Source organism: Mastacembelus armatus, chromosome 19 (assembly GCF_900324485.2).
Source record: "Mastacembelus armatus chromosome 19, fMasArm1.2, whole genome shotgun sequence".
NCBI classification, from domain to species: domain Eukaryota; kingdom Metazoa; phylum Chordata; class Actinopteri; order Synbranchiformes; family Mastacembelidae; genus Mastacembelus; species Mastacembelus armatus.
The window spans coordinates 6,474,739-6,499,605 of NC_046651.1; the positions used below are offsets into that span (position 1 = coordinate 6,474,739).

Sequence of the window (24,867 nt, forward strand, 5' to 3'; positions counted from 1 at the left end):
GATGAAAGCCTGGACTTCTTCACAGAACTGACTGATGAAGCCCTGGACTTCCTCATTCCTGATGAACAAACACCTGAAGTCCATCCTCTTGCTCATCATCAGAGGATGCTTTAAGACATTTGAACCAAATAGATTTTATTACTGATTTTGTGAGTTATGTAAAGAACAAGACTACCAGTATGAATTATATGCCTTTTCAGTCTTGTATTGTAAAATCACAATTACTTTTATATGCATAAAGTTTGACTGCATGCTAAACAAACCAGCTCTGGTCTACTATTTTAAAAAAAAACTCCATGTGTTACCACTGAACATATATTCTGCACTGAGGCAAACTTCTTTGGGCATAATTACAGTAAGTTTAGGTAGGTTTAAGTTTTCACATTTGTAGAACTGTGCTGGATAACAATAAGGCCTAAAAGTTTCTGAAACATCTACCATGGGGTATATATTGTGGTACTTTTTGTTTTGTGAAGTTATTCGCAGTACCTACCCTTAAAGGTAAAGGATGAGAGAGGACCCAGTGAAGTATGAAAAATACTTGAAAGGAAAGGGGGAAAATAAAAGAGCATCAATATATTGTCACATATATTGTTGTCACAAACAATATATATATATATATATATATATATATATATATATATATATTGAGCGATTTTGTGAATTATGTAAAGAACAAGACTACCAGTATGAATTATATGCCTTTTCAGTCGAAGTATTGTAAAATCACAATTACTTTTATATGCATAAAGTTTGACTGCATGCTAAACAAACCAGCTCTGGTCTACTATTTAAAACAATTCAAATTAACGCGTCATTAAAAACACTACAACACAGGTTTAAGTTCACTTTTCAAGACTGGGATGAAATCTTCCAGCTTTACAAACGTTGACAATTTTGGGCTTCACCGCTGTCCGTACAACCCCTGTGGTACGAGCACAGTATCTCGGGAACGCGCGCTCCTTTCTCTGTTTTCACCGTAGGGGTGGCACATCTCGAGAGGGGCGCAGTCTTCGACACAGCCCCAGAAAGAGCCGGTGCTGGGCGGTGATGGGGGGATGAGTGGGAGCGGTAGGACGGAGAGGAGAGGAAAGAGGAAACACGTAGAGCGACAACACAGCACTCCCTGTGCTCAGCTCCGGCTGGAAGGAGCGCCTGCTGCTGGTTTTTCGGATCTTCCTGCCTGCTGGAGCTCCATTGTGCAGACCGCAGGGGCTTGTTTCTGCAGGTTCCCGGCTTTAGGAGGAGAGGGGCCACCCATGCTAAACTCAGGGAGAATGGAGGAATTCGTGACCGAAGAAGAAGAGCCGTGGTACGACCAGCAGGACCTGGAGCAGGGTAAGACCAGACACCATCCTCCCGGGCCGCAGCATCCCCGGTCAGCTGGCCCTGAGTAACAAAGGCTCTCTGTGACGTTAAGAGGCGGCAGGGATGTCATTAAGAGCTTTTTGCTCAGTGCAATCGGTTCAGTCGGTTACACGCTGAGGGACTTTCTCAGGTTCAGGCTGTGCGTCTTGGACAACAATGCATTGAACGCACGCCAAAGCAGGGCCTTGTGCAGCTGGAGATGCACCACACAGTGTGATCCTTATTTACACTGATATTGGCTGTAAACAGAGTGATACGATATAATAGATTTATTAGTGTTTCTGAATCAATTGTACATTGGTAAAGGGATAAGTAAAGATGCATTTAGTAGTAAGAAAACAATCAGCTGACAGAAAATTACATGTGGACATCTGTTAATTGTCTTGGGGTTTTGGATTGCTGGTCAGAGGAGGCCAATATGTTTAGAGATAATCTGATGGACATTTTAAATATATTTTAGTATGAAATTTCACGTTAAGATCCTATTTATTTAGAAAGCACAGTGTAGTCATTAGTGTACTCATACGTTTAGGCTGAAGTAAAGTCTGGACATGCTATATAGGCCATAAGAGTAAAGTGATGTATAATAGGGATTTGGTTACGTAGCAAAACTCTAAAGATGTTTTTTTAATAAAAGAAAAAATAAGTTACTTTTGATACTAGATCTCAGGTTTTACCAACACACCTTTAAGATTTCAATTTACCAAAGTTTCTTCATGCATTTCCAAAATGTTTTAATGTTTTTTTAAATATTAGTCTTATACCATGTCTTATTCACCACCAGTATGGAAAGACAGGCTGCAGTATTTATCATGTAGTGTGGTATTTCAATTACATACTATTCTACCAAACATTTTTTTGAATGAATGAATCTTTGGGTTGTAATGTAAAAATTGACATGCTCTCACCTGTTAGCAGATGGAACATCATTTTTGCAGGTAACCGAATGGACTGATTGTTGCTGCGCATGTGGAGGTAGTTCTGATTAAATTCATTTTTGCAAAAGAAAAATCTTGCAGAACACAGTCTAGCAGGGTTCTTGTCTTATAAATCCAATTAATAATTAGCTAATTGATTAAGCAAAGCAGCTAACTAACACCCCTTCTTCCATTGAGGATATGTGCTTTATATGGTAGCAAGTGACAAGTGAATAAACATACCAGATGTCATGATCACTGAGGGTACTGATATTTGTTTGAAGAAAAAAAAGTTTCTGAATTTACTGTAACATTCAAGGGCATTTCATCATTGTACTGTTATACTTGGATAGAATTTACAATAACCACTTTCCACAGAGATGAGATTAGGCTTTTATGCTATTAACACAATGGATAAGGTTAACTTGTTCTTAGTTAATTCATCACCTAAGTTGATAGGCTGATTAAAATCACCATATGATATATGTGTGACCGACTTAAAATCTAGGTCTGGAAAAATTAGTAAAAAGATGTCAATCAATTCTACATTTTCTAAAAATGACTTCATTCATCAAAGACAGTAGACTCTTCATTGTCGTGTGCGCCACTTATTTCATTTCCTGTCTCTTCATCTCTTAGTCTCTTCTCTTTATAATGGCTTGTTTCCGCTGACTAGGGTGAAATGATGCTGAGATTTTACTCGACTGGAAACGCACAATTATGCATGTACCTGCAATTATGATGTAATGGGTTTATTAGATTTTTTTTTCCTTGTGCACAAATCCTCACACGTCAGTCGACCTTAGAATAAAAATAGACCTTTGTGAGTTTTTATTTTGGGAGGTGGTGAGGAGGAAAGAGTGAAAAAGAGGGAGGGAATGAAAAAGATACAGGGCTAAGACTGATGAAAGTCAGACGTAACATAAGGTAAAATGAGCAGCATCTTTGTGTCTATGCAGAGATTTATTTGTCTGTTTGATGGGGCAGAGAGGATGTCAGGCCTCTCAGGGCAGGGCTGTGCTTTTAAGTCTTTACTGCCTGAGGTCATCTTCAGATGTGTGCCATTTCTACATGTAGCTAGTCCTTCAGAGAAAGAGAGACTGCTGTTGTTGTATTACACTACCTTGTTGTCCTGCAGAAACTGAAAGGCTGATCAGACTGTTTTGTGGACTGTCTAGAATTTAATACAGAAAAGGCATATGTACGTTTTGGGGAAACATGCAGGATAAAAAATGACATATGTCCATACTTTACATATTAGACTCGATGTCACATTCTTCAGTTTTAGAATTTAATTCTATATTTAAAATACACATAAGTATTTTTAAAAACATTTTTAAATGTGCATAGCTAAATGTATTACTTTTAAGGTCATATATTATATATATATATATATATATATATATATATATATATATATTAAAAATGCTTCCAATTTATTTATTAATCCATATTGTTCTGTCTATGAATTTAGAAGGAAAGAAAGGAAAAATACTTTTAAAAAGATTCTGTATTTCTCCAGCAAAGATAAAACATATATTTGCATGGATCACTAGACTAAGTCAGAAATGCCATATTTGACATAATTCTTGAGTGGGCATTTTTTTGGTAAGATGTACATTTTGCAGTCCAGTTTGATTAGATATTTGGTTTGTTCCAAGTACTCTAGCATACTGCCTGTGCATGTTGATACTAAATTGCTATAATTTAGTGATAGAACAATGTACAACCTACTGAGTAATGCAAATTGAGGCTAATTTTGCTTGTCCTGTAGGGCTCTGGCTTGCTCACATGTTGGCTGTGAGCATGGATTGAGTTTTGATTTGTGAAACATTGCAAAATAAGTGGAAGGAAGATAAATTACATGATTCAGATTTGGTGAAAGAGATCCCAGAATGTAGACATAGATTAAAACCCTCTAAATCTAAAACCCTCACAAAGTTAGAGGTCTGTGCAGCCTTAGTGGTGGTGTTAGTGTCAGTTTTCTAGGGGTGGGTGCTTTTGGAAACAACCCTCTCCATTTGTGTAGAAGTTCTGCAGATGTCAAACTTGGACAGCTGAGTCCTCCAGAGGAATGAAAAGCTGGCTGTGCTACAGTTCACTGTGTTAGTTACAATTCACATTTCGATTGTTAAAGCAGAAAAACAGATTCAGGCATGTAATTAGGATGCTTCTATGTTTGGGCCTATTGTGTTAGTCAGACCCTCTACAGACCAAGAACTAAATACGTGGCTGTACCAGCTGGGCCTGCAGGCCTGTTGGTTTGACTTATATCAAATAAGAAGGTGCCTTGACTGTTTCATGCTCCTGTTATAGCTTAATAAGTATAAATACCACCCAAGCACAGAGCACTAAAGAGCACAGGGCCCATATGGACCATAGAAATCTTGCTGTACATTGCTGCTTTAAAACACACCATGCATTAGGATGGTTTGTAATACATAACATCACAAGTCATTTCTGTCCAGTGAATATTTGTAGCTAGGAGACGTCTTGTTTTCCACATTCCAGTGAATCTCATGGGTGATATGCACCTAGAAAAAAAAGCTTGCCTGTGGAAGAGATCATGTGCACACATCCATAGCCACAAGGAAGAGTGTGGAGTAAAAACCTCCACTTGTGTTGTTTTTTACAATGTCAAGCAGTTCTTTGAACACACAAACACTGGTTGCAGCTAGTTTTTTTTTTTTTTTTTTTTTGAGAGTACAGGAAATGGATTCTTCATAAATGATGCAATCATGTCTGAGGTCCAGCTTCAGTGGTTTCATCTTAAGCTTCATATCTGTCTCTAAGCAAACAGACAGTGGCCTGTGGCGAGGATTTGCTCGCTGGGCTGTATGGCTGGTGCAGAGTTATGTCGACTGTTTTTCTCTCCTCACTGAGGCTTTTGGCTGTGGAGCACTCGCTTTGTTTCTCTGGAAGTCAGGAAGAATCCACATCAGACTGTGAGCATTTGGGTTTCCCTGGTGGTAGTTTATGGTTTTGGTCAGACTGCCCCAAGCTTGGATGGGATTTGAATAGACTGCTATGCCTATATATCTCTTCTTAGTTTATTTTTGAGAGAAATGCTGGCAAGACTGACATTAAACTATCCAAGCAAGTTATTTTCAGATTACAGAAAATCTATTGATGTTGAGTAAATTGGAGTTTTAGTGGTGCTCTATTCCTTAGCCATTGTTGCTAACACTGCTGATGCTAAATCCTTAGTCCTTTCTGAGATTCTTGTATGTCTGATAATATCTTATTAAGACACAAAGAAAAGCATATCCAAGTTTTATACTCAAAAGATCATACAGCTTCATAGAGCTAGTCTGGAAGCAAACATATGCAAGGATATTGATTGGTTTGTATGATTTCTCTATTTATTCAATTTTAACATGACACAAAAGCAGTAATAGGTAAATCATGCAGTGATCCTCATCAGGAGTTAGTGCAAGGAGCTTTAGGCCTGGCATCTGTCCTAATGATAAGCATTCATTTTATAGATGGAGGAAAAGATTGTATGAGGGACAGGTTCATTGGCTACTCGGTGTAGTCCTCCACTTTGTTTTTGAGAGGCTGCAAACCACATCCTGCTGACTCAGACCCAACAGTGTAGGGTGTCTGTAACGCTGAGTCAGAGCACAATTACCATAAAGAAGAATGACAGTGGCTCTCTTTACTTTGGAGATGCACTTGCCTAGAAGCCTGGTGATGAACATGACTGTTTTTTTAGAGCAGCAATGCATTGTAAATTTTACCCATTTAATGTGATTTCACTGCAGCATCTCAGACAATTCCTGCCCTAATCTCGGTGGAGAGGTGAATACTCTTGGCACCAGTCTCTGACCTTCATATTCAGTGAGCTGGGAGAACAGGACCTGCAGGAAGGAGAACTGTCTCTCTGCCTTCCTGCTGTCCTCCCTCTGTAATTGAACTGGTTCACAACAGGCTGACTCTTTGATATATTCTCTTCCACACCCTGTTATAACCTTGCCTAAAATAGAACAATGTGCTTTATTAATCACAACATCAGATAGTTAGAATTGTACCACTACAGTCGTCTTCTGAAACATTAACTACTACCCATCGTCTATTCTTTAACAGTTTTTTTTTTGTTACTCTTCTTATTAGTATTCCTCATCTGGTCCTGTTTCTCCCTGCTCTCTGATTTGGTGCTTTTTTCTCAATCTACATCTCTATTCCTACACTGATGACTTAATTTGTTTATTTCTTTCTCAATTTCTTGCCAATTTCTAGATCTCCACTTGGCGGCTGAGCTGGGGAAGACTCTGCTGGAGAGAAACAAGGAGCTGGAGGACTCCTTGCAGCAGATGTACATCACTAATGAAGAGCAAGTGCATGAAATTGAGGTATGAATCATGGAATACTGGTTAGGAAGCAAAGAGAAGGGCGTTTTTCTCATTTACATAGATTGTTTTGGGAATTTTCAGTGATGAAATCAAGTAAAGTTGACATAAAAGACATTTGGGGTAATCATTCTAATAAAGTGAATACATTACAGTACTTTGGATTCATCTTTTATGTCGATCTGACATCTTTGTGTTACATGTATCATGTTGGTTAATTTACATTTAAATTATTCTTGCTAAATGACATAGATTAATCGCATGGCTCACACATAAATGGGAAAGTGAGATGCTATGGACAACCAATGAGAGCTCTTGTGGTCCTGTACTGCTGTTACAGATGTGGATGAATAAATAATAATATTGTTACTATGTACATATGCGTCCAAGCCCACGATGTCATGTTGTTCTTATAACCCATAATGTGTATGTGTTTTTGCAACAGTACCTGTCGAAGCAGCTGGAGGTTCTTCGGGACATGAACGAGCAGCATGCCAAAGTGTACGAGCAACTGGACGGGACTGCCAGAGAGCTGGAACGCACCAACCACACCCTGGTGATGGACAGTAAATCCTCACAGCAAAAGATTGAGAGGTATGAGAACAAGAGGTTTTCCTGCTTTCTTGCTATTCCTTCTTTCTCTTACTTTAACATTTGTTCTCCTGCTGAACCAGGTTAACAGGGACTATTGAGGCTTTGCAGAACCAGGTGGAATCTCTTTCAGGGCAAGTGGAGCAGCTTCGCTCCATGGAGCAACTCAGAGTCAGGAGGGAGAAAAGGGAACGACGTAAGACCATTCACTCATTCCCTTGCCTCAGGGAGCTTTGCACAGCACCCAGGTACTTATTTTTTTCATAGTTTGTAACTCAGTATGAGGAAACTTAGTAAGGAACCAGCTACTATATATTTGTGTCATTCTGGCAGATATGAAGATGAGTTTGTAGTGGGCAGAGCTGAGAGCTTTACTGTGGATGCAAAGCGTCAGCCGATAGAGGAGGAGAACCAGCATCTGAGGGAGGCGGTGTCGGCCTTGCGAGCAGCTGTACGGACAGAGAGGGGTCGCAGGGAAGGGGTGGAGAGGGAGTGCAACCTCCTACTGGCAGAGTTCTCCCGGCTGCAAACACGGGTGCAGGTGTGGTGAAGAATCATACACATCCCACATGACACTGTTTTGGTTTCCTGGTTAGAAAATATGCAGGATAACTACAGTACTGCTGTCAACCACTACTGCAGCTTTGAAAAATTATGTTGACAGAATGGATGTGTGACTGACAGGCAGAAAACACAGACACACACTGAATACTGAACTTACAGTGGGTACGGAAAGTATTCAGACCCCTTTAAATTTTTCACTCTTTGTGTCATTGCAGCCATTTGCCAAAATCAAAAAAGTTCATTTTATTTCTCATTAATGTACACTCAGCACCCCATCTTGACAGAAAAAAACAGAAATGTAGAAATTTTTGCAAATTTATTAAAAAAGAAAAACTGAAATATCACATGGTCATAAGTATTCAGACCCTGTGCTCAGTATTGAGTAGAAGCACCCTTTTGAGCTAGTACAGCCATGAGTCTTCTTGGGAATGATGCAACAAGTTTTTCACACCTGGATTTGGGGATCCTCTGCCATTCTTCCTTGCAGATCCTCTCCAGTTCTGTCAGGTTGGATGGTGAACGTTGGTGGACAGCCATTTTCAGGTCTCTCCAGAGATGCTCAATTGGGTTTAGGTCGGGGCTCTGGCTGGGCCAGTCAAGAACGGTCACAGAGTTGTTCCGAAGCCACTCCTTTGTTATTTTAGCTGTGTGCTTAGGGTCATTGTCCTGTTGAAAGGTGAACCTTTGGCTCAGTCTGAGGTCCTGAGCACTCTGGAAGAGGTTTTCTTCCAGGATATCTCTGTACTTGGCCACATTCATCTTTCCTTCAATTGCAACCAGTCGTCCTGTCCCTGCAGCTGAAAAACACCCCCACAACATGATGCTCCCACCACCATGTTTCACTGTAGGGATTGTATTGGGCAGGTGATGAGCAGTGCCTGGTTTTCTCCACACATACCGCTTAGAATTAACGCCAAAAAGTTCAATCTTGGTCTCATCAGACCAGAGAATCTTATTTCTCATAGTCTGGGAGTCCTTCATGTGTTTTTTGGCAAACTCTATGCGGGCTTTCATGTGTCTTGCACTGAGGAGAGGCTTCCGTCGGGCCCCTCTGCCATAAAGCCCCGACTGGTGGAGGGCTGCAGTGATAGTTGACTTTGTGGAACTTTCTCCCATCTCCCTACTGCATCTCTGGAGCTCAGCCACAGTGATCTTTGGGTTCTTCTTTACCTCTCACACCAAGGCTCTTCTCCCACGATTGCTCAGTTTGGCTGGACGGCCAGGTCTAGGAAGAGTTCTGGTCGTCCCAAACTTTTTCCATTTGAGGATTATGGGGGCCACTGTGCTCTTAGGAACCTTGAGTGCTGCAGAAATTCTTTTGTAACCTTGGCCAGATCTGTGCCTTGCCACAGTTCTGTCTCTGAGCTCCTTGGGCAGTTCCTTCGACCTCATTCTCATTTGCTCTGACATGGACTGTGAGCTGTAAGGTCTTATATAGACAGGTGTGTGCCTTTCCTAATCAGGTCCAATCAGTTTAATTAAACACAGCTGGACTCCAATGAAGGAGCAGAACCATCTCAAGGAGGATCAGAAGAAATGGACAGCATGTGAGTTAAATATGAGTGTCACTGCAAAGGGTCTGAATACTTATGACCATGTGATATTTCAGTTTTTCTTTTTTAATAAATTTGCAAAAATGTCTACATTTCAGTTTTTTTCTGTCAAGATGGGGTGCTGAGTGTACATTAATGAGAAATAAAATGAACTTTTTTGATTTTGGCAAATGGCTGCAATGACACAAAGAGTGAAAAATTTAAAGGGGTCTGAATATTTTCCGTACCCACTGTAGGTCAATTATGCAAAAACATCAAATATAGTTTCTATAGTGGGAGGGTTTTCTGCTTTCTAATATTACTTCTTCACCCAAATATATGTATTAAACTTTTGTCATTATACAATGAATAAATCTAAATGTTAGACTTGTTAGGTCAAAACAAGTAAATGAAGCCACAACCTTCAACACAAAAAGCTCTTTGAAACTTTTGACAAATTTCTGACACTTACAGACAAAATAATGAATGAATGAAGGAACTGTTTCATAAATAAGTCAATGGTCAAACTTATATCATAGTTCAGATTTCTGTTGAGAGAGCATAAAAATATGTCCAACAATAAGCAATGACAGAAAGTGTTATTGTATTAACAGACCAAAGACAAACTGTACATCCCAATGTAAAAATGAGACTGTGTTTGCACACAGGATGCTGAGAGCTGCCAGGCGAGAGTACGGGAGTTGGAGGTGGAGCTGCAGGAGCTGCAGCAGCTACGTCGCGCCCGGACATTCCTGTTGAGCAGTGAGGACGACGGGGTGACTCTTACCCAGACTGTCCTCAATAGCACTCCAGAGACTGACACCATTCTGGAAGCAGAGATCAGTGAGATGGGAGGAGGTGTAAGGGAGGGGACTGAAGGTGGAGTAGGTGTTGGAGGTGAGGCATTACCCGAGTCCAGCCCTGTGAGGAAAAGCTGCAGCGACACAGCTCTCAATGCCATCGTGGCTCGTGACGCATCTGGCCGCAGGAGGGGCAGCTATGCTCTCCACGCCAACAGTGTGAGGAAGCGAGGGATGTCCATCCTCAGGGAGGTGGATGAGCAGTACCATGCCTTACTGGAGAAATATGAGGAGTTGTTGGGGAAATGTAGGCGCCACGAGGAGAGCCTGTGTCATGCTGAGGTCCAGACATCCCGACCTGTCTCCCGTGACCCATCCATGAAAGACTGTGCCATGGGGCCCACCCCGGCACCTCCTCCAACACCCACCCAATCTCCCTCTACTCCCGAGGCCATTGAGAGTATTAGCAAGCAGGTAGAGGCAGTGGACAAACGGCTGGGACAAAACACTCCAGAGTACAAGGCTCTTTTTAAGGAGATCTTCTCCCGTATCCAGAAGACCAAGATGGACATCAAAGCTACAAAAGCTGCTAAAGCTGGCAAATCGGGAAAACATGGCAAATCTAGCAAACACTAATGCCACATTGAGTGGGTCTGGAGAGGATCATTATGTGCCATTTCACTTTAGTTTAAACTTTCTTATAGAGGGTGTTGTCTTTTTTTAAAAAAAAAGAAAACACTAAATCTAATTACAGTTCAGTTCAGCTGGGGTCAAATCAGACTAAAACCTTTAAGCATGTGATCCATTTAAAAAAATATGCAGAATTCATTCAGATATATAAAACATGAATGCATTGGTTAAGAACTGAGTTCACTCTCCTCGTATTCTTTTATTCAGTATTTCCACTAAATATATACTTGTTTCACAGCCTAATAACCATAAGCATATACTGGAGTAACACATTAGAAGCAACATGATCCTCATGAGCTCATTTAAGCTTCACTAGAAAATTGTATCTCTGATACAAATGTGTGTGGAAATCTAATATTAAGCTATATTTCTGAAGTTTACTCTGATGGACACTATTAAGATTTGTCTAATTGCATTAAGAATGATGGAAATAGATCCTCTCAGGCCGCAGTGCTGTTTGTGTTTTTGCTGTTTTCTGTCAAGAATGAACTTGAGGTGCTACTAATTCTCCTACCATTACATATATGCTTGGAAAAGAACACTGTTAAAATTTTAAATAAGCCTTTCAGCCTGGATTGCGACTATCTTGCACCGTTCTATGTGTGTGCTTTTACCTCCTACTTTTTTAAAGTTTTTGGTGCTTAGCCTTTTTATTGAGAGTTTTCCAGGAATAGTTTGACATAAATGGAATAGACTTATTTGCTTTCCTAGCTTAGCATGAAGACTGGAAATAGGAAAATAGTTAGCCAGCCCTGTTGACAGCAATAGCTTGTGGTTTTGTGGGGTTATATACAAGACTATTTCACTAAATCACAACATGTTACACTTTTTTTTTCAAACAGATTAACTGAGATTTGATGTATTAATTGGGGTCAGCTTTTTGCTTTGAACAAAACCCGATTAACTGCCTCCCCATTTTCTTTGTTGATGCATATTTGCTGTACAGAGATGATGGTATATGAAGCAAAGCATGGGAGTGGTACTGATCTTCTCCTTTTTCTATGGCAAGAAATTTCCCAAAATCGTAAAACTATATTGTTGACAACTTCAACACTTGTGCTTAGGTTCAAGATTCATCAACACGTGATGCTAACTTTAAAACTTCAGGAGAGGAAACCTATGGAAACATATTTTACATTATAAATTAAAAACCTTCTTTCTTCACTGTGATAAAGTCACTTCAACTCTCTTACTAGTCCTGAAGTACATATAAGATGCATTGGTATTTATCTATAGTAGTAAGTGATATCTGCAGTATATGATCCAAACTAGGTTTAGAAACTTTTAGACAGTTAAACCTGCTGCATTTTGAAGGTGTATGAGTGATGTTCCCAATAAATGCTGAACAGCTGCTATCATAGAGAAAGCCTGCAAAAGACAATCTCTGCAGATGGCTGTTTTCAATATTTCCTGGGCATTATCACACCTAATATAAAAATCCTGAAGGCTGTGGTAATAGCAGGAGGCAAGATCTATTGGTTAAGTAAAAAATAAGTTTTTTGCACCGTGTATAGTATTGGGAACCTGCTTTGTTACTATATCTAACAGACCAAGCAATGAAAAATAGCAAAAAGCATGAACGACGCATAACGATTATTACTGGGACAGAATGAAAAAAATAAGGATTAAATTAATGTTTGTGAAAAACAAACAAAAAGAAGATAATCTGCTGGTCAAAACTGATATATCAATAATTAATATAACATTTGTGTGCTCTTTTCTAATACAAGTGTTGAGACTATTGTCCTTTAATTAATAGATGTAGGCAGACACACAGTATGATAGAACTGTAAGCAGTATAAGGCTTCCAACCAGGACTTTGTCTAACACCTCGCAGTCTTACCAAACTAACACTAACCTGCGAAATATATTGCACCTTTTTTCAAAATATAAAATGCCTATGCCTTTTCTGGGTAACCACCTGTGTTTAAACCTTTGTTACAATGAATGTTATTATAGCTAATATTTTAAATCTGATTTGTTAGTAAATTTGAAGTACAATGGATGTTTGTCTGCAATCCCAACTGAAATAAAGAAAGAAATCCTTCTACCTTATCGTGAAGTGAAAGGTAACTTTCTCTTACAGCATCTTGTTGCTCCTGGACAAATGTGGTGTGTAGTGTGCATTTAACAACACAATGCCAAACCTGGCAGACCAGTACAGTCTGTAATCATTTTAGATATGTAATGTCTTAACTGTTGCACTTAAAAATGTTTGGAGCCTCATCTTTTGCATATTTAGGATAGCTAATATGAAACTGTTCCTGTGTATTTATTTGTCTATGAATTTGTTTTTTTTCTTTTACATTTTCAGTGGCTATATGTGAATGTCAAAACATAATGTCAAAATAAACTCGTTTGCTTTGCTATTTTTTATCCAGTTTAAGTTTATTGTTATTATTATTAAAGATATTGGCATTAAAATCTATTCTACCATTAATACCATTACTGAAGTAGTACTTTCTTTATGTGTTAATAAAGCAATGAATATAATGAATCTGGGTAGATTTATTTACTGTAAATATGAATACAAGTCAGAAAAACAGCCAGTAGAACAATTTGACTATAAGTGATGTAAAAGCAGCACGGTGGTAGGAGGATGGAGGTGTGTCCCGGTCCAGCAGGTTTTTCTGAAGATCCTTGTGTACACCAAACGTTGCTTGGTGCACCAGTGTTTAAGTAGTGCTTTCTGACGAGAGAATAACGATCCAAGAATGAAGACTTGCGGTACTTGAATTTGACTTGATTTTTCTCCACTCCGATCAGGTAAAGGTGGCCCTCTATGTCTGTATGTCACAGTTTCAATAGTGGGAAGATAAGTCGAGACACGTTATAGTTACAGACTTCACTGAACTAACATGCCACGTTACGTGTGATCTGCAGTAGCCATTTTTAGCAAGACGGTTCTCCGAGGTAGAAATCCATGTTGACAAAGTGAAGTGGCCTCATCTTCACAGTCAGTGCAAAGAATAGATTAGTGTAACAATGAATAATATGCGAAATATTCATTGATTCCTTTATGACGAAATAGGGTGGGGCTAATGCTAAGTTACTGTAATCTTCTGTACGCAACAGAAGCGCATTACCAGTAAAAATTATCCAATAGGCTCCTAACCAGTACATAATACAAGCATTTCAACGGTACAAAGACTGAGTAATGTCGATCTGACCGCGTGGCCTAATGGATAAGGCGTCTGACTTCGGATCAGAAGATTGAGGGTTCGAGTCCCTTCGTGGTCGTGTTTTGCTTGTGAATCCCTCGGCACTCAGCTTTTAAAACGACTCGTACCGGCTGACTAAATACGCACACTACCGTGATAAGCTACTCATTACTTATTTGAATCACTTAGTGTCATACATCCCTATAGCTAAGTGACGTGAGCTAACGCTATGCTAGCCTACTTAGTTAACCTTAAGCAATAGTAACCTACATTGAATGCAGTTAGGTGGAATAGCTAACATTGAATTTGCGTCACAATGTTTACTACTCAAACAGCAAAACTTCACAAATATCATATGTGTAAAATACTGACAGAAACAAACGGTTTCATATCAAAGCAGAGTGGCGCAGCGGAAGCGTGCTGGGCCCATAACCCAGAGGTCGATGGATCGAAACCATCCTCTGCTAAGCTTTTCATAATTTCTTGCACATCCATTTCTTGGATGCTGGTCTGTTTCCCCTAACACTAACCAGTCATAGATCACATTTTACATTCTACATTAATTTATACATGTCTTTGTTACTTAAGTATTTTCTATTCTCCATGCTAACTTTTTTGTCAGTAATTTCCTTCACTCTTTTAATTCTGGTATTTAATTGAAAAATCTAATTTTAATGGACTTATATAAGAATAAACGCCAACACTGGATATATAAACTGAATGTAATTACTGAAAAAACAATCCATTGAGGTAGAAACATAGCAATGTAAGAGTTAATCAACTAGTCAAAATCCACTCGTCTGCTCTGCTTGATTGCTGAATGGATCTTCTTCTGTTTCAGTCGCTCCTTTTTCGTCTTCTCTAACCTGGACACATCAAAGATAAGACACATTTATAATTAATGCAAAGGGAACAAAGTGTGCTCTTAATTACTAGGTAATACCTGGATTCCCTAAGAGCTATGTCTTCTGCTGTTGGTTCATATGGCTTCTCGCTGGCCTCAGCTATAATGGCAGAGATCTTCAGGATACAGTCAGAGAGGTTCCTCTGCTGACTTCGGCTCAGTTCAGAGGTCACCAGCAGCTCTCCAGCCTTATTGATGCGGTTCTTGTTCTGTGCCATGCAAAGGAAAGTTAGCACAGGTGGTCACACTGAACTATCAGCAAACCCAGGGGTCATTTGAATGCTAAATGCTTGTCTTCTTGATCACACAGTGATGCCTAAGATGAAAATAATAAAAGCGACCGATATGTTCATAACTCATATTTGAACACTAAAGCATTCTATGTTTTCTTCATGTATTTGCTGATGCCACAGTATTTAAAAACACACCATTTCAAGGATTTTCTGTCGTACGTCTTCTGGGATCCAGTCTGCTGTTTGCACATGGAATCTGACCTCTGCTTTTGTGCTGACTGAGGATTGAGATGTGATGAGGCAGTGTTACACAATGAATCACAAAGAACTAAAGACATTCATTCACTGCCTTGTACAAGTTGCCTTTATCTACCAGAGAAGATTTTAAAATTGACAACCTTTATTAACATGCTGACCACCAGGACCACTGCTTCTGCTGTAAGACACGGTCAGCTTGTCTTAGAGACAGGAGGAGAAGAAATACCTTAGTAAAAACACTAAATTAGGCAAAAAAAAAATTAACAACAACTCTAGATATTAATGTGTATATTTACCAATTGGAACGTGCACTTGAATGTCCTGAAAATGTAAAAAATAAACAAAGCATTACTTTATTTAGCATGAAGGACATAGAGGTAGTGCACCATAAGCGAAAGCATAAGGCCATAATAGAGTACAATGGTTCATTTCTCATTTCGACTCTACAGCAGTCTACACTTGTGTAATTCAGCACATACTGGGATGATATGCTATCATTTCCATCCACCCATTATTATCTGTTTTCCTGAGTCTGATCCTTGAATTTGCAGTGCCCCATGGATATTGTGTGGCCAACTTGGGTATTCATCAGGTTTACTCATATTTTAGTGGCCTATTCGCCTTGTTGACGTTGAAGTTATGCAGTTGCTAATTCAATTTAACTGACCTCTGTCTCCCGGGTCCCGCGAGCTACACTCGGCTGCACAGTTTTGTTGTTAATATCTCGTATTCCCGCATTCTTTACTTGTACATGCTGTGGAGTCGCGTTTAGCACCACACTCCGCCAAAGTAAATAAGAACATCGCGCTACGCGTGCCGCCATGTTGGACTGACTGCTTTCCTACGTCATCGATATACAAGTGTAGGGCTGTACGGCTGCTCCGCTGCACTTAAAGTTTTATATGAACAGTAGCATTGATCGTACGCTCGCGTAGCGTCAAGGAAGCCGACGGCATTTTACTGGAGTTTGATTGTTTGGATGATGGCTTCAAAACGAAATAAATTCAGGTTCCACCGAGATTTGAACTCGGATCGCTGGATTCAGAGTCCAGAGTGCTAACCATTACACCATGGAACCACGTGAAAACATTGCTCCGTGTTCTATATATATATAGAGTGATATAGAAAATGCGTGTACCATTACATCTTTTAAAGATTATGCAGTGCCTGTCTCTATTTTGACTAAATGATCAAGTTCCACATTAATTTATTTCACATATATTTATTTCAACATTTATTCATTTATTTTAATCACATTAGTGTTGTATTCTATTACATTTGTGTCGAGATACCTGACTAGAGACAGTAGAACTAACTAATTTAGTGGTATTTAGCTTAATTAGTACTCAAAGAACATATATAAATATACAACGTAAAACTAACGTTTTTCTCTCAAAAGTTCAGCTTTTTGCAATTATGAATTGATTCTTCTGTGTTTCCTGCAATAAACCAAACAAAATTAAATACACACGTGTGCAAGTCAGCAGACGAAGAAGAACCGGAACACTTTTACCGTCGTCCTTGTTGCAATAGGTTACAATCAACCGACGGACACATCAGGTTTTTGAGCATAACATAACAAGCTTTCTGCGTCTCTGTGTTTTGTTGCCTTATCTTTTGAAAATAATATGTATCAGAGGGTATAGGTAAAGATATTAATATAACGCTGACAAAGACAGACTAATGTAGTAGTCAAATATGATTAGTATTCATTTTTCCGGAATATTTTATAGTATTTTTAGTTCGATGGCTAATGCTAGAAGCTAGTCTCGGGAAGGAATGCGTTGTGTTTGAGCATTAGCATTAGCAACATTATCTGATATTAGTCAGGCTACGTATGGACAGGTCGCAAACACCGTCATCGAAATTGAGAGGGTAGCATCAAAAGCTCGGGTGTTCGTAACAAACATCGAATACGGTACCATGCGTGTGTGTTAGCTTTTAGCCACAGAAAACTCTTTGGGCTCATTAAGCAACATTGGAAAGTGAAACTGACAACAATGGGTAAAGATCATTGCCACCCACTGGAGCCTCTGGTTTGGCAGTCCAGTCATGCATGACGCAAAGTATCCGTTGCTCAAGATATTCATATCCACTACATAGTGGGGGAAAAGCTTAATTGCCATCTGTGAGATACTTCGCCGTGTTTACCTGCAAAATGCCTGGAATGGTGGTGTTTGGTCGGCGGTGGGGCATCGCCAGTGACGACCTTGTTTTCCCCGGATCATTTGAACTGTTCGTCCGTATTTGTTGGTATGTTGCTTAATTTCATTCATATCCAGAATTCACGTAGGATTTTTGCCACCTGACGTTAACCTGCTTAGATATTATACCATTGCGTACTGACTGTCTTGATTTCTGTCCTCTGCGTCCCGTTTTCTTAGGTGGATTGGAACCATGATCTTATACACTTATCACAAGGGTCATATTGATTGTAATGGAAGAGGAGTTCTTCAAGGCTATCTGATCGGACTGTTGGTTGTGCTGGCACTCATCATCCTGTCCTTATGCGCTATTGTCTACGTCAGTGCCCAGGGTAAATCAGTTGTGGTTTATACGTTTGCCGAATAAATTCATTAGACATGAACAACCTTTTACTGTGCAAATCAACGTTAACAATGCATTCATTTCTCTCATATCTGAAGCTTCACCTTAGGTTATTTTGCAATTTCTAGTGCAAGAAGTTTGCCAGGCAGTTTTTCTTTTACGCAATACACTTTTAAGAAACTGGTTGGCAACAATCCAAAAGTTGAGTGACTAAGTCTTTATTAACACACATGCAACTGCTTGTGTGAGTAACTCTTAATTACTGAAATCAGCTACAGCCTTGTGAGAGGCTGAATTGTTAGGATATACAGCGTCTGAAGGCAGTGAAGTGAGCAGTGATAAATATAATTGTTAACCAGGAACCATCACAAACCCTGGCCCACGGCGCTCCATCCCTGTTCTGGTGTACCTGCGAGCTCTCCTGTACATCCCTGAGCTGGTGTGGGCTTGTCTTGGAGCCGTCTGGGTGTCTGATGATGGCAAAGGTTGTGATCCTGCCACAGTGGGTGCTGTCATCGCAGCCGTGGTTGCCAGGTGTGCCGTTTACCTCTATGACCTCACAGTTGGCATTTTAGAAGTAGTCAGAGAGGTGTTTTGATTCAGCATCCTTTATTCTATGTCACAACAGCTGGATCATCCTGCTCCTGACAGCACTGGGTGTGGTGTTTGTGTTCGACCCACTGGGAAACCCTCGTTCTCAGCCAGCTGCCCCCGAGCCACTGGGTGTACGGGACCTAGAAAGCAGTGAGGGCACCCAGTTCTTCTCTACTGCTCGTTCCCTGGCCGTGAAGGTGTGGGAGAGCAGGCTGCGACTCCTGTGCTGTTGTCTGCCACAGGACGAAAGCAACAGAACCGTGTTCTCCAATATCGCAAAGCTTTTCAGCGGGTTCTTTTCTGTAAGGGTTACCTTCGTTCTTTTGTCTACCAGTAAATTGGTTTGTGCAAACTGCATCAAATCAAATTAAATCATAGAACCTAAAAAGAAACAGACAAAACAAATTTGCGAGAATAAAACAACTTTCAAGTTGTATTTTACTGACACAAATCACATTATTAGGGATTCTCTAGTCCATTGTTTGTTTTGCAGGACACTGATCTGGTTCCAAGTGACATAGCTGCTGGTTTGGCTCTGCTGCACCAGGAGCAGGATAAAATGGAACAAAGCAGAGAGCCCAGTGTTGTAGTCACTCACAGTCCTTCCTCTCCCATCGTAAGTACTGGAGCTTGTCTAACTGCTCAGTCCATTTTCAGTGAGTCTAAACTTTGAAATATTTTCTTTTTACTTGCTTTCACTGTTTAAAGGGAGAAGATTTGGAGGCAGAGCTGGAGAAAGCAGCCCATTGCATGCGGTTTGCTGCAGCAGCCTATGGTTGGCCATTGTACATTTACTCTAACCTCTTTACTGGACCCTGCAAACTTAGTGGAGACTGGTAAGATGCTCTTCCAACATGTCTTAGTCAGTGAGGCCTGTCAAACTGATCAGAAATCACCAGCAGTGACCTCGTCTTCTTGTTAACAAACAAATAATCTGAATGATGGCATGTTTGTTGTCAGCTGTAGGAGCCGTGCAGCTGAGTATGAGGTTGTCGGAGGAGACAACCTCGGCTGTCATTTCTCATCCATCCTACACACCACTGGTTTACAGTACAGAGACTTCATCTATGTCAGCTTTCACAACCAGGTAGGAATGTTACTAACTCTGACCGTGAGGAATACCACTCTGTTTATATAGCTTCCCTAAAGAGCTTGACAGTGACTCAGCCTGTTGGTCCATATGCTGTTGATAATATAAGCAAGCTGGGTTTGTTGTAGATCTATGAGATCCCCTTCTTTGTGGCTCTGGATCATAAGAGAGAGGCTGTTCTGGTGGCTGTAAGAGGAACACTGTCACTGAGGGTGAGTTAAACTTGCAGCAAAGCACATTATGAATAGGAGAAAATACACTGCTGTTATGCATGTTGTCCCTTTGTCCCCCTATTTCCTCCTGATGTTCAGTATCATATCCCTTTTTGTATAAATATCTGACAGAAGAGAACCTGACATTTATGTCTAAATAGATGGATGAATATAAATGACAGTTGCTCTACTTCTGATGTCATGTAAAACGAAAACGTGTAGGAAGAGACCAAGAAGGAAGTGTGGTGAATAAGTGAGGGTGTGTGTGTGTTTCAAAGCATGTCTGTACATGGTGTCTTTATGAAAGATCAACTGTGGTGACATTGAGAGATATTGTAATTTTTCTCTAACATTTGATCCATCAGCAAGTCTTAACACATGGTGTGATATGTGACGACAGCTTTCACCTGTGACATCAGACCTGATCACTTTCCCAGTTTGTCGTTTATCTCACTCAGTGTGTGTCCTGCAGGATGTCCTGACAGACCTGTCTGCAGAGTGTGAGAACCTGCCTATAGAAGGAGTTTCTGGGGCCTGCTACGCTCACAAGGTGCATGCCCATTTAAGCATCTGCTTTTTGTATTAGATTTGAATGTGTAAAATGTGTGTTTCAGTAGAGATTAATGCTGTTGTGCCCCTGACTAATGTAGGGCATGTGCCAGGCAGCGAGTTACATCTACAAGAAGCTGGTCAACGATGGTATCCTTAACCAGGCTTTCTCCATTGCACCGGTAAGAAGGAGAACTGAGGTTAGGATCTGTATTTTAGCCACACGGGATGCCATTGTGCTTTATTGCAGTTATACCCATGCTAGCAAATCTTGCTTGGAGGGAATTTGATTTTATTTAGCTTCACAGTGGTGTCAAAGCCATGCCTGATGTTGATTTGTGTTTGTTCATTTAAAATAACTCTGCTTTCCAATGCAGTACACTTAATTTATGCTTAGCATGACACACAGAATAGTCAAGTCCAGTACGATCCTAAAGCATTACTCTACCTTTTGCAGTATGTACACTGTGGACACGTGTCTATAGGTGGGTTTCTGCCTGTTTTGTGTGCAAATTGTGCACCAAAACACCTGAGTGGAAATATCAGAAATTAAAAAATAAAATCTTGAAATATTGCCAAAATGTTTTCATGGACAATAAAGAGATTGTTCAAATTAATACATGGAACAAACAAATGCTATATTTTTACCATGGTTTCTACATTTTCTTTGATCACTTTTGGTTTTCTTGTACACAGTACTATTATTAAATTATATTTTGGGCAAAAAAAAGATAATGAAGCGTCCCCTAAGCATGCAGTATGTTTATGTCCTCTTGTGTATGCAGGAGTATAAACTGGTTATCACCGGCCATAGTCTGGGTGCTGGCACAGCTTCGCTGCTGGCCATCCTGTTGCGCAACTCCTTCCCCACCCTCCAGTGCTACTCATTCTCTCCACCAGGGGGACTTCTGAGGTAAGGAAGGCTATTCAGCAACACTATGGCAAGCGCTTGAGTTAGATTCCAAAGCTCTGGAGTGGGTTCTGTGGCAAGTGATGCCTATTTACCCCAAGCTTTAATCAGTCATGTCTTAAAATGTTTTTTTTTTTTTTGACAGATCTGAGCTGGAGTAAAATGTTTCTTCTTATGCATTCATTTTTAGATCAGGTCATAAGAATGAATTATTGCACTGGAAAATAATGACACATCTAACCCTCATCATTTAATCTTTTAGTTGACATTTAAGACATCACAAGTGATTTCACAGTTCAGCTCGAAATGTGTGCTCTTGATTATCAAAGGCTCCTTCCATTGTAACTGTACTGTTCTGTATTCTATCTATGTGCAGTAAAGCATTAGCAGATTACTCCAAGGACTTCGTGGTGTCAGTTGTGCTGGGAAAAGATCTGGTCCCGAGGTAAAATCACAGCCATATAAAACTACTAGTTTTATTGAGAATGAACAGTGAATAAATAATCTTCGTTGGAACTTGTTAGTTCTGCCATAGCAGTTTGATTTGTTGTCAGTGTTGAAGGAAAGTACATGTTTGTGTGTTAGCAGCACAGCACACTTGTCTCCAAAAGGCCAATCTGACTGTGCAGTGGTGTATAGACTATTATAGGCTGCCGTGTGATGGAGACTCTATATTTGGCTCTGCCCTGTTATTACAGACATAGTGGCAGAAAATGAGTACAACTCACTTTGTCCTTAGTGTTTTTCCTTTGTAGTTTTCTCTTTCTTTTAATCCATCTGCTGTCATTGTTTTTGTACAGACTGAGCATTCCCAACATGGAGGATCTGAGGAGAAGGATTCTTAAAATAGTTTCAAACTGCAATAAGCCCAAAGTAAGAACCAGTGAAAACCATGATATTGGCATAGTTTGATGCAATATCATAACAGGTATTCCTCTGTTTCTCTGGGTGTTGCAGTACCGCATCCTGCTGCAGGGATGTTGGTATGAGCTGTTTGGGGGTGACCCAGATGACTTCCCCACTGAGATGGACAACAGGAGGCAGCAGGAGCTCAGCCAGCCGCTGCTGGGGGAGGAGTCTCTGATGATTGGTCACTCATCATCCTATCAGAGCTTTGCATCAGATGACTCACCTGCCCACACATCCACCCACCTGCCTCTTTTTCTGCCTGGTCGAGTACTGCACATCACAGAAGACGGGCCCTCACGGAGGTGGGTGTACAAGTATTCATCCACTACAGATTGACCGTAGATGTTGGAGAAGTTTCAATATGCCCCCCTTCTTTCAGTGCTTCAGATGAAACTTTAAACCCTTGCAGTTCATCCCCTGTGAACCAAAAAAAAACTGACACCATCTCCTTTCAGTGCTTGAACCCCACCTTCTACTTTAAGACCTTTGATTTTAACCATTTCAACTTTCAACTTAATGTTGAGTCGTTTTATCAGTCTTCCATGGCCCTTGATAGGAATAAAAGGTATAGACAGTTGTTGGATGTATTAATTGTTGAGTAATTTTTCAAGTAAAAATTTGTAAATTTATGTTTCCAGATTTTCTAATTTAAATATTTTATAATCTTGTAGTATTCTCTGAAACTTAACTCTATCTTTTGGGTTTTAAGTGTTAGTCTGGCAAAACAATAAATTTAAAAACATCACTTTGGTCTTTTGACATGTTTGAATCTTGGTATTTTTAGACCAAATTAGTAATTAATGAATTAAAGGATAATCATCAGATTAAACAATAATGAAAACAGTTGTAGCCCTGTTGTACAGTGTTATATTTTTTACAGTATTATTATAGGAGTATTTCGACTCATATTTCAACCAAAACTTTAAAAGTTCCAGTATTTGCATTTCCAGAGACCTCAGACTATTCAAAAGGCCATTGTCAGTTGCACTTGCCACCAAACTACTTCTTTGTCTGCCTCTTTCTCCAGAACCTGTTTTACCGAGGTCAGGTACCGTGCTGAGTGGTCCAATGAGATGGCATTTAGGAGCATTTTGATCAGCCCCAGGATGCTTTCAGATCACATGCCTGACGCTGTGCTCGGAGCACTCAACAGCCTGACCTGCGACAGGCCCTTCTCCCTGTGCCCGTCGGCTGTAAACAGCAGTCAGCCCAGTACTGTCTGAAATGTACCATACAGATGGACTCCTTAACCTGTGTTAAGCTACTTCTGTTTCTGTGTAAGCCATTTGAGTTTCTCTACACCTCAGAGTGAGTCGTTTCAAGCGCTTCATTTAAAAAAACAAAAAAAACCAAAAAAAAACAACATTTTAATCCCAAGCCTGATTATTAGGCTTCTCAAGCAAACACCTTGCACTTGATTGTAGAGGAACTGAAGGACATGAAACCATAGAGATTTACCAGAAGTCACAGAATAATCATGAATTGTTTGGAGAAACATATTGCAGCATAAGACTTGGGTAACTTGCACTTTTATTTAATTCATATAATTTGTTTTATTTAAGCTCCCCAAATTACTCCATGAACAAACTTTATGCCATGATCTTTGAATGTGCGTTGTGTACAGTATTTGACAGTGCTGCAGTTATACCATAATATTGGTGTTCGACATTTTGCGTTAGTGAGTGCTGGATGGACAGTAGAGGCTTCCCTGTGGTCACTCAAAACGTCTGAAGGCCGACTGAACTGAATGGCAGAGTGATCCAGAATGACCTTACTTCCAAATGTGGAGTAAAAAATTCTTTGTATAGTAACTGTGCTAAGTCTGTCTTGTGTTTAATGTCTTGAATCATCAGGATGAACAGTGCCTATGCAGTTCAGAAAAAAAACGTAATTGCTTTACAGAAACACAGGGGAGAGTGCTGTGTGTTTACAGTAAGTTTAGTTCTGCATTTTCTATAAGGCAGTTTGGACATTGCATGGTGTTTGACATAAACATGAAAAAGAAAGAAATTGTTCAAAGATTGTACTTAAACATTTTGTGAGAACCTGTCTACTTGCCATGGATATTGTCTTTTTTTTTAAGTAATACATTTGAAACATCACGTCTGCAGAACTTTCACATACTCGATACATGGGATTGTATTCCTTTATGCAAATAAAAAGTCCTGTTTGGTGCAGTTCTTTTTTTTCTCTCAAAAGGATGAATACAAAAATGATCTCCCGTAAACCTGCTGAACCATGTCAGTCAGTGGGGCAGTTGTAAATAATTAAATGTTTGTAATGAATAGGTCAGTAGATCTTATTAGTTTTTAGTCTGTCCTTCACAGCGCTAACACGTGACGTTAGCGTGACATCACCAGCACATGACACCTTCAAGTGATCTTCGGAAGATCCTATATCAAATCCCACACATGGGACACTCCTGTGCAGATAGGTTGTACAATTTTAAAGTTGGCTCAACAACTCATTGTACAATATGTGTAATTTTGGCTGTAAACCTGTGTAGGAAGTCAATTGGTAGGCCAATATAACTGCTTCGTTTAAACAGCATCTATGTGGAGAATTTGGTACTCCACCGCTTATGAGGGTATAATATGAAATATTATAGTAGGAAATGAATGGAAACGCACATTACGTTTTTATCTATAAGTGGCGTAGCTACAAAAAAAATGTTCTCCACCCTTTAAAC

The 24,867-nt window shown here is 39.9% G+C and overlaps 3 protein-coding genes and 3 non-coding genes across 6 annotated transcripts; 4 read left to right on the forward strand and 2 right to left on the reverse strand.

Annotated features, from left to right (window-relative positions):
- Window positions 1-949: 949 nt before the first annotated feature.
- Window positions 950-13,180, forward strand: LOC113135911 (cerebellar degeneration-related protein 2-like). Its single transcript, XM_026316261.1, has 6 exons — window positions 950-1,338; window positions 6,525-6,637; window positions 7,080-7,228; window positions 7,309-7,473; window positions 7,559-7,766; window positions 9,990-13,180. Exons 1-6 carry the CDS (start codon window positions 1,059-1,061, stop codon window positions 10,755-10,757), a joined length of 1,683 nt encoding a protein of 560 aa, XP_026172046.1. The 5' UTR covers window positions 950-1,058; the 3' UTR covers window positions 10,758-13,180.
- Window positions 13,181-13,978: 798 nt separating this feature from the next.
- trnar-ucg (transfer RNA arginine (anticodon UCG)) lies at window positions 13,979-14,051 on the forward strand. The gene has a single exon. It is a non-coding gene; the product is annotated as a tRNA-Arg (tRNA).
- Window positions 14,052-14,367: 316 nt separating this feature from the next.
- On the forward strand, window positions 14,368-14,439 carry trnam-cau (transfer RNA methionine (anticodon CAU)). Its single transcript has one exon. It is a non-coding gene; the product is annotated as a tRNA-Met (tRNA).
- Window positions 14,440-14,680: 241 nt separating this feature from the next.
- mrpl58 (mitochondrial ribosomal protein L58) lies at window positions 14,681-16,222 on the reverse strand. The gene is made up of 6 exons (XM_026315934.2): window positions 16,035-16,222; window positions 15,664-15,688; window positions 15,508-15,567; window positions 15,305-15,387; window positions 14,916-15,085; window positions 14,681-14,838 (listed from the first exon to the last, which is right to left on the reverse strand). Exons 1-6 carry the CDS (start codon window positions 16,188-16,190, stop codon window positions 14,754-14,756), a joined length of 579 nt encoding a protein of 192 aa, XP_026171719.1. The 5' UTR covers window positions 16,191-16,222; the 3' UTR covers window positions 14,681-14,753.
- A 151-nt stretch (window positions 16,223-16,373) lies between these two features.
- Window positions 16,374-16,445, reverse strand: trnaq-cug (transfer RNA glutamine (anticodon CUG)). Its single transcript has one exon. It is a non-coding gene; the product is annotated as a tRNA-Gln (tRNA).
- Window positions 16,446-16,851: 406 nt separating this feature from the next.
- daglb (diacylglycerol lipase, beta) lies at window positions 16,852-24,355 on the forward strand. Its single transcript, XM_026315933.1, has 15 exons — window positions 16,852-17,620; window positions 17,752-17,903; window positions 18,274-18,448; window positions 18,543-18,810; window positions 19,002-19,124; window positions 19,217-19,344; window positions 19,469-19,595; window positions 19,727-19,810; window positions 20,283-20,360; window positions 20,461-20,541; window positions 21,145-21,272; window positions 21,646-21,714; window positions 22,070-22,142; window positions 22,227-22,480; window positions 23,206-24,355. Exons 1-15 carry the CDS (start codon window positions 17,526-17,528, stop codon window positions 23,399-23,401), a joined length of 2,031 nt encoding a protein of 676 aa, XP_026171718.1. The 5' UTR covers window positions 16,852-17,525; the 3' UTR covers window positions 23,402-24,355.
- Window positions 24,356-24,867: the final 512 nt, after the last annotated feature.